The sequence below is a fragment of the Mus caroli genome, unplaced genomic scaffold, assembly GCF_900094665.2.
Source record: "Mus caroli unplaced genomic scaffold, CAROLI_EIJ_v1.1 scaffold_13540_1, whole genome shotgun sequence".
Taxonomy (NCBI): Eukaryota; Metazoa; Chordata; class Mammalia; order Rodentia; family Muridae; genus Mus; species Mus caroli.
The window spans coordinates 18,760-29,099 of NW_018389160.1; the positions used below are offsets into that span (position 1 = coordinate 18,760).

Sequence of the window (10,340 nt, forward strand, 5' to 3'; positions counted from 1 at the left end):
AGGGAAGGGAAGGGAAGGGAAGGGAAGGGAAGGGAAGGGAAGGAAAGGAAAGGAAAGGAAAGGAAAGGAAAGAAGAAATACAGAATAATTGCTTTCACTCCTTTAAAAGCACTTGCATTGTCCCAATCACAACATGTGTTCGAATCTATGTGGGCTCTTTTTAAAAACTTTTTTTTACTGATTCTTTGTGAATTTCACATCATACACCAAAATCCCATTTATCCCCCCATACTTTTGTATCTGCCCTCCACCCTTTGCAACCTCTCCCACAAAAGAAAATAATAAGATAGAATGAAAATGAAAGCAAACAAACAAACAAAAAAAAACCATCAAAACCATCTTGTTATGGGAGTTGAAGTGTGTAACAGTAGATCATACAGTATAGCCATTTGTCCTCTCATCTTTATTGCAGTTCTTCATTGCAGTAAGTCATTGGTTTGTTTCAAGGCCTATGGCTTCTGCTACACTATCAATACTGGATCCTCACAGGGATTCCTCTTGAAAATTCTGTTGATGTCCTGTTTCATGGAGAGCCTGCTGGTTTGGATCTTCAGAACCAGGAATGGCTATTTTAATAATCATAATAACCAGGTTATGTTATATTGTTGTCTAATACACATGTCAATTCTATGTAGCTACTGTAAGGTTAAAAAAAATGTGATTTAATACTTGGAATCCTTTGGAAAACAACCTGCGCATTTTACAACAATTCTTAAGAGTATTTTGTAGACTATTAAAGCAACTTACTTGAAAAAAGTCAGTGAGTAAGAAACTGTCTTTAGAAACTCCCCAAACTAAGAAGCGAATGAGGTAAAAATGTAATTGAACATTCAAGATCTGTGAATTCAATGCTCAGTTAAAAAAACAAGTGCAATACATGCCTAATAGGGTAATAAAAACAGGTGTAATATATGGCTATTGGGGTAATAAAAACAGATATAATACATTCATAATGGGGTAATAAAAACAGTGTAATATATGCCTAATGGGGTAATGAAAACAGGTATAATATATGACTATCGGGGTAATAAAAACAGGTGTAATATATGCCTAATGGGGTAATAAAAAGAGGTGTAATACATGCCTAATGGGGTAATAAGTGATAAAGGGACAAATGAAAGCAATGTCAAGTGGTGATGACTACACCTTTTCTAAAATTAATGACAGATATTAAGGCATGTGTCATTTGGAACTTTTGTTATCATTGTATGGGTATGCATGATATTTATGTATGTGGGGTGATTATAACAGAGCCTGAGTGTGGAGAGTTCAGCACAACTCTATGGAGTCTGAATTCCTCCTTCTAATATTACACGAGTTCCAAGGACTAACTCAGATCACCAAGCTTTTGCAGTAAGTACTTTTACCTGGTGAGCCACTTGGTTGTTCCACGCTGAAAAACAAACAAAACAAAACAAAAAACACAAAAAACAAAAAACAAAAATAAAATCTAAAAATTTAAAATATGCACTTAAACATGTAATGATATTCAAACTCCCTAAAAATCAAAGATGAAGAGAAAAAAGTGAAAAAGTCAAAGGGAACAAAAATAACCTTATATAAAGAAAAAAGATGAAAATCATACCAGACTTCTCTCCCTCCCATACAAGCAGCCAGGAGAGCCATCCCTGCACCTAAGAAGTGCCCAGGACCTCTAGCTGCACTGTGCTCACACTGCAACCCAAGCTTCAGTGAAACTTTGGGTACCCAGCTCTCAAACATAAAAGCTGCTACCAGGTCACACAAGCTCACAGCCCAAGGATCTGATGCAATTTCTGCTGCATGTGTGCAAGAGCCCAGCTTTTGGGCCAGCCTGACAGAACTTGCAATGCAGACACCAGAGTTTCAGATGCTGCAGGAACATCCCCACTGAGGTTGCTTAGAAAGTAGTACCTCAGAATTCAGCAGCATCTGGATCTCACAGGCCCAGCTAGCCCATAAGTACCTGTGGTACAGAAGAGAAATCTGTGTTTGGTTCTTGCTTGAGTTGTCACCAACATATATCTCCCTGCTACAGCTTCTCTTGGGTGATAAACACAGACACACAGACACACAGACACACACACACACACACACACACACACACACACACACACACACACACGAGAATCCAAACAGCCTTTACTACCAAAACCCACAATAGGTCCCCATGCAAGTGCTTGTGTACTGCATATGAAAATTCATGCAGTCATCACTAGTACAGACTGCAGAAAGTAAACTGTTGTTTGAAGTCAACCTGGGACACCTGACACTCTCTCTTAAAAACAAACAAACCAACCAACAAACAGACAAAATCTTGAAAACAAGCATCAAGAACACAAAGGTTTCTTAACTATTTTGGTATGAATAAGAATGTTCCCGCGGGCTCAGTAACATGAACACTTGGTCCTCAGTTGGACTAAGGAAGTAATAGGAAAGGTTATGGAACCTTTAGGACGTGTTAATGTGATAATATTTAAATGAATGACTGCTTACCTGGCTGACTTTCAGTTTCAGTTTGAGATTCTAAAGCTGAATGGGATGTTATGAACTCTGAAATAGATACAAGTATCCACCATTATATATTTTATATACAGTTCTACACATTAGTTGGGCTCATAGTCTACAATATTAACTTTAATGATTCACCCAAAGGAAAGAAAAAACAACAGCTTCCAAATCAAACCCTTGGAATATTGCACTTGGGCTGTGGTGTCTGAATGAATATGGATAATAGCCACTTACAGATACATAATTTTCTCTGTAAAACATGCTTTTCCTCTCTCTTGTGTGACACCAGGGATCAAACCCAGATCTTGGTGGATAGGCAGGTGCCCTGCAACTGTTCCACACCTTCCCACTACTTGTTTTTCCTCTTTTATTCATCTCTATTGGTTGAAAGTAACATGAGTACCTCATTACCTTTTCTTTGCCTTCAATCACCAAGTTTTGTCGATTATATCAGTTAAAGAGGTTTCTAATCAGTCCATTTCACTTTCTTTCACTAGCAATCCAATTTGTATTGATTATATATTTAAGCTGTATTATCATTTATTTCACTATAAAAGTGTTTAAACAATTTCTTGTTTAATACTAAAAATGTCCAAAGGCTTTAGTACTACAAGCAGGACCTCTGTAACATTAGTTCTGCTGATCTCATTTTAATTCTCATGTTAATACATTATTGCCATCTCAAATGACCAATATTTTCCTTCTTCACTCAATAATCACTATTCACGTTTGAAGGTTGCAAGGTATTTTTAACTTTCCTGAGATAAACCAATTTGTAGACCTACTACAACATTAACAGACTGTCATGTATTATCACACATTTGAATGATTCATAATGTGTTCTATACTTGAACTCTCTAAACTTTATGGGGACAACGACTAACTCATAACAGCAATCATCTTTTAAGAATATTTGTTTTTGTTACTCAGTAGTGCACAGGCCACAGAAGCAGCAGAGCAGTTGGGACAGGCTTCTATGGGCCTCAGTCCTCTATGCAACTTCCAAGCCAGAGGAGAGCTTGCCTCTAGGAAGGGTCTGACCCTGGGACTCAGATATGATCCCCATTTTCTCTCCTGTTACTCTCTAAAGCTGGTCTACTCAGGATAGCACAGGGAGGTAGGGCTGTTCAGCAGTCATTTGTGCACTGGTTTTGCCAGGAGAAAGCTGGTGTCCCAGGAGTTCTGACACAGGCTTACAGACTAAAAGGAGAAACAAGCTCCAGTCAGAGACATCAAGAACATCTAACAACAGATTACCAGAAAGCGAAAGGCAAACTCAAGAATCTTACCAGCAGAAATCAAGACTACTTGGCAACATCAGAACCCAGTACTCCCACCACAGTGAGTGATGGATACCCCAACACACCGTAAAAGCAAGATTCAGATTTAAAATCCTATCTCAAGATATTGGTAGAGGATTTTAAGAAAGACATTGATAACTCCCTTAAAGAAGTACAGGAGAACACAGCTAAACAGGTAGACGCTCCTAAAGAGGAAACACAAAAATCCCTTAAAGAATTACAGGAGAACACAAACAGGTAAAGCCATCCAGGATCTAAAAATTAAAGTAAAAACAACAAAGAAATAACAAAGGGAGACAACTCTGGATATAGAAAACCTAGGGAAGAGATCAGGAGTCATATATGCAAGCATCACCAACAGAATGCAAGAGGTAGAAAAGAGAATCTCAGGGGCAGAAGATTCAATAGAAAACATGGACACAACAATCAAAGAAAATGCAAAATGCAGAAAGCTCCTAACTCAAAACAACCAGGAAATCCAGGACACAATATGAAGAACAACCTAAGGATAATAGATATAGATAAGAATGAAGATTTTCAATTTAAAGAGCCAATAAATATCTTGAAAAAAAAATAGAAGAAAACTTCCCTAACCTAAATAAACAGATGCCCATGAACATACAAGAAGCCCATAGAACTCTAAATAGAATGGATCAGAAAAGAAATTCCTCCCATCACATAATAATCAAAACACCTAATGCACAAAACAAAGAAAGAATATTAAAAGCAGTAAGAGAAAAAGGTCAAGTAACATATAAAGCCAGACCTATTAGAATTATACCAGACTTCTCCCCAGAGACTATGAAAGCCAGAAGAGCCTGGACAGATGTTATACAGACCCTAAGAGAACATAAATGCCAGCCCAGGTTATTAGACCCAACAAAACTCTCAATTACCATAAAAGGAGAAACCAAGATATTCAATGACAAAACCAAATTTATACAATATCTTTCCACAAATCCAGTCCTACCAAGGATAGTTGATGGAAAATTCCAACACAAGGACTGAAACTATACCCTAGAAGAAGCAAGAAAATAGTCTTCTTTCAACAAACCCAAAAGAAGATAGACACACAAATATAATTCTGCCTTCAACAACAAAAGTAACAGGAAACAACAATCACTTTTCCTTAATATCTTTTAACATCAATGGACTCAATTCCCCAATAAAAAGACATAGACTAACAGACTGGATACATAAACCAAGACAAAGCAATTTGCTGCATACAGGAAGTGCACCACAGTAATAAAAACAGATACTACCTCCAAATAAAAGACTAGAAAAAAATTCCAAGCAAGCAGTCCCAGGAAACAATATAGATTAGTCATTATAATATCAAATAAAATTGACTTTCAACCTAAAGTTATCAAAAAAGATAAGGAGGGACACTTCATACTCATCAGAGGTAAAATCTACCAAGATTAACTCTCAATTCTGAATATCTATGCTCCAAATGGAAGTGAAGCCACATTCATTAAAGAAACTTTAGTAAAGCTCAAAGCACACATTACACCACACACAATAATAGTGGGAGACTTCAACACTCCATTCTCATCAATGGACAGATCATAGAAACAGAAAATAAACAGAGACACAGTGAAACTAACAGAAGTTATGAAATAAATAGATTTAACAGATATCTATAGAACATTTTATCCTAAAACAGAAGAATATACCTTCTCAACATCTCATGGTACCTTCTCCAAAACTGACCACATAATTGGTCACAAGAAGATTGAAATAATCCCATACATCCTATCAGATCACCAATGCTGATCTTCAATAAAAACATAAATAAAAGAAAGCCCACATATACATGGAAGCTGAACAACACTGTATTCAATGATAACTTGGGCAAGGAAAAAAATAAAGAAATTAAGGACTTTTTAGAGTTAAATGAAAATGAAGCCACAATATAAACAAATCTATAGGGATACAATGACAGCAGTCCTAAGAAGAAAACTCATGCCTCTAAAAAGAAACTGGAGAGAACATACACTAGCAGCCTGAAAGCACAGCTGACATCTCTAGAACAAAAAGAATCAAATTCACCCAAGAGGAGTAGACAACAGGAAATAATCAAACTCAGGGCTGAAATCAAGCAAGTGGAAAAAAAAATACAAAAAAATCAACCAAACTAGGACATGGTTCTTTGAGAAAATCAACAAAATGGATAAACACTTAACCACACTAACTAGAGGGGACAGGGACAGTATTCTAATTGACAAAATCAGAAATGAAAAGGGAGACATGAAAACAGAAACCCATGAAATCCAAAAAATCATCAGATCCTACTACAAAAGCATATATTCAACAAAAGTGAAAAACCTGGATGAAATGGAAAATTTTCTAGACAGATACCAAGTCCCAAAATTAAATCAAGATCAGATTAACATTCTAAACAGCCCTATATACCCTAAAGAAATAGAAACAGTCAATATTAGTCTCCTAACTCCCCCCCCAAAAAAACCCAGGATGAGATGGGTTTAGTGCAGAGTTCTATCAGACCTTCAAAGAAGACCTAATATTAATACTTCTCAAACTATTCCATAAAATAGAAACAGAAGGTACCCTACCCAATTCGTTGTATGAAGCCACAATTACTCTGACACTTAAACCACACAAAGACCCAACAAAGAAAGAGAACTTCAGATCAATTTCCCTTATGAATATTGATGCAAAAATACTCAATAAAATTCTTGCAAACCAAATCCAAGAACACATCAAAACAATCATCCATTATGATCAAGTAGGCCTCATCCAAGGGATGAAGGGCTGGTTCAATATACAGAAATCGATCAAAGTAATCCAATATATAAACAAACTCAAAGACAAAAACCACATGATCATCTCATTAGATGCTGAGAAAGAATTTGACAAAACCAAACACCCATTCATGATAAAAGTCTTGGAAAGATCAGGAATTCAAGGCCCATACCTAAACATTATAAAAGCAATATACAGCAAACCAGTAGCCAACATCAAAGTAAATGGAGAGAAGCTGGAAGAAATCCCACTAAAATCAGGGACTAGACAAGGCTGCCCACTTTCTTCCTGCCTATTCAATATAGTACTTGAAGTCCTAGCCAGAGCAATTAGACAACAAAAGGAGCTCAAGAGGATACAAATTGGAAAGGAAGAAATCAAAATATCACTATTTGCAGGTGATAGGATAGTATACATAAGTGACCCCAAAAATTAGACCAGAAACCTCCTAAACCTGATAAACAACTTCAGTGAAGTTGCTGAATATAAAATTAACTCAAAGAAACCAGTGGCCTTTCTCTACACATAGGATAAACAGGTTGAGAAAGAAATTAGGGAAACAACACCCTTCACAATAGTCACAAATAATAATAAAGACCTTGGTGTGAGTCTTAACTAAGCAAGTAAAAGATCTGTATGTTAAGAACTTCAAGTCTCTGAAGAAAGAAATCAAAGAAGCTCTCAGAATGTGGAAAGATCTCCCATGCTTATGGGTTGGCAGGATTAATATAGTAAAAATGACCATCTTGCAGAAAGCAATCTACAGATTTAATGCAATCTCCAATAAAATTCCAACTCAACTCTTCACTGAGTTAGAAAGGGCAATTTGCAAATTCATCTGGAATAACAAAAAACCTAGGATAGCAAAAACTATTCTCAATAATAAAAGAACCTCTAGTGGAAACACCATCTCTGACCTCAAGCTGTACTACACAGCAATTGTAATTAAAAACTTCATGGTACTGGCACAGTAACAGACAGTTATATCAATAGAATAGAATTGAAGACTCAGAAATGAACCCACACACCTATGGTCACTTGATCTTTGACAAAGGAGCTAAAACCATCCACTGGGAAAAAGACAGCATTTTCAACAAATATTGTTGGCTCAACTGGTAGTTATCATGTAGAAAAATGTGAATTGATCCATTCTTATCTCCTTGTACAAAGTTCAAGTCTAAGTGGATCAAGGACCACATAAAACCAGAGGCACTTAAACAGACAAGAAAGTGGGGAAGAGCCTCAAAGATATGGGGCACAGAAGAAAACTTCCTGAACAGAACACAAATGGCTTGTACCTTAAGATCAAGAATTGACCAATGGGACCTCATAGAATTGCAAAGCTTGTATACAGCAAAGGACACCGTCAATAAGACAAAAAGGCAACCAACAGATTGGAAAAAGATCTTTACCAAACCCAAAACTTGATAGAGGGCTAATATGCAACATATACAAAGAACTCAAGAAGTTAGATTCTGGAAAACCAAATAACCCTATTAAAAAATGGAATACAGAGCTATACAAAGAATTCTCAACCAAGGAATACTGAATGGCTGAGAAGCACCTAAAGAAATGTTCAATATCCTTAGTCATCAGGGAAATACAAATCAAAACAACACTGAGATTCCCCCTCACACCAGTCAGAATGGCTAAGATCAAAACTCAGGTGATAGCAGATGCTGGTGAGGATGTGGAGGAAGAAGAACACTCCTTCATTGCTGGTGGGATTGCAAGCTGGTGCAAACACTCTGGAAATCAGTTTGGCAGTTCCTCATAACACTGGGCATAGTACTACCTGAGGACCCAGCAATATCACTCCTGGGCATATACCCAGAAGATGCTCCAACATGTAGTAAGGACGCATGCTCCACTATGTTCATAGCAGCCTTATTTATAATTGCCAGAATCTGGAAAGAACCCAGATGTCCCTCAACAGAAGAATGGATACAGAAAATGTGGTAAGTTACTCAATAAAATACTACTCAGCTATTAAAAACAATGAATTTATGAAATTCTTAGACAAATGGATGGATCTGGAGGATATCATCCTGAGTGAGGTAACCCAATCACAATATAACATGCATGATATGCATTCATTGATAAGTAGACATTAGCCAAGATGCTCGGAACAACCAAGATAAAATTCATAAACCACATGAAATTCAAGAAGAAGGAAAACCAAAGTGTGGATACTCCAATACTTCTTAGAAGGGGAAGCAAAATACCCATGGGATGCATTACAGAAACAAAGTGTGTAGCAGAGGCTGAAGGAATGACCATCCAGATACTGCACCACCTGGGCATCCATACCATAAACACCCACACACTATTGTGAATGCCAACAAAAGCTTGCTGACAGGAGCCTGATATAGCTGTCTCCTGATAGGATCTGCCAGTGCCTGAGAAAAACAGAAGTGGATGCTCACAGCTATCTATTGGATGTAGCACAAGGTCCCCAGTGAAAGTACTAGAGAAAGGAACCAAGGATCTGAAAGCATTTGCAAGCTCTATAGGAGGAACAACAATATGAACTCACCAGTGTCCCCAGAGCTCTCTGGGAATAACCACCAGCCAAAGAAAACATATGGTGTGATTCATGGTTCTAGCTGCATGTGTAGCAGAGGATGGCCTAGTTGGTCATCAATGGGTGGAGAAGCCCTTAGTCCTTTGAAGGTTATATGCCCCAGTATAGGGGACTGAAAGGGATAGGAATCAGGAGTGAGTGGGTTGGTGAGCAGGGGATTAGGGGAAGGGATAGGGGGGTTTTGGAGGGAAAACTAGGAAAGGGAGTAGCATTTGAAATGTAAATAAAGAAAATATCTAATAAAAATATTTGTTTTTATTTTATGTGTTTGAGTGTTTTGCTTGCATGTGCACTATATATGTGAAATGACTGTGTTGAGGTTGGCCTGTGCTGTTGTGTATCCAAATGCTAAAAACTTGTCCACAAGATCAGGTAGCCCACAACAAGAAGAGCCTCACATACTTCAAATGGTAGTATATAACCTTGCTTCTTAAGTTAATTGCTCAACAAAAGGCTAAGGCCTGTGATTGGGCAGTAGATAGAGGTAAGTGAGTTTTCAGTTACCTGATTCAGGATGGCAGATAGGGAAAAGAGAGGAAGAAAGCACACACAAAAGGGAGAAGCCGCCATGATAGGAGATGGACTGTGAGCACATGGCCAGGAGAAACAAGTAACAAGGGACATATTGAAGGCATGTAAGTTAAATTAAAATATATATATAGTATATATATATGTTCATGAAACTATAAAGTTTAAGGATTTATAAAATATTACCTTCAATCTGCTTTTCCATAAGTCCATAATGTTTCAATGTTTCTGCTACTGTCTCTTTATCCCTGTTAAGAAAACATATCTTCATATATATTCAGGGTTAAGTTAAATGCTCAAGGATCTATAATTTATAGACTAGACATATAAAGTTTGTGAAATAAAAGTTAGCATATCATTTATCTTTCACTCAGTGCTAAGGCAAATGTCATCCTATAGTAAAAAATACAAATTCTATAAGTTGTATATTCCAAGAATATAATTAAGAACACCAATAAAACTTAGAACTAAAATTACAAAAACAAATCAGTAGAAACTGCTAGTATATTATCATTTGGTGTAGTGCTAAGAGCACAACCCTGAGAGTGAGACAGCCTGCTCCAAACCTGGAATTATGTGGCCTGGAGCCACCTTTCGTGCCTCTCTCAGCTCCAGGCTCATTATCTGTTAAAACTTACATATACTAATGCCTTTCTCATAAAGTAGTTACA

General features: G+C 37.1%; 1 protein-coding gene across 1 annotated transcript in view; it reads right to left on the reverse strand.

Annotated features, from left to right (window-relative positions):
* LOC110287970 (coiled-coil domain-containing protein 7-like) overlaps nt 1-9,917 on the reverse strand; it is a gene marked incomplete at both ends in the record, with an annotated part of 28,605 nt that extends 18,688 nt beyond the window's left edge. The window contains 2 exons of the mRNA XM_021154441.1: nt 2,476-2,532; nt 9,856-9,917. Coding sequence (XP_021010100.1) covers nt 2,476-2,532; nt 9,856-9,917 — 119 coding nt within the window. The remainder of the gene's footprint in view (nt 1-2,475; nt 2,533-9,855) is intronic.
* Between the last annotated feature and the right edge of the window lie 423 nt (nt 9,918-10,340).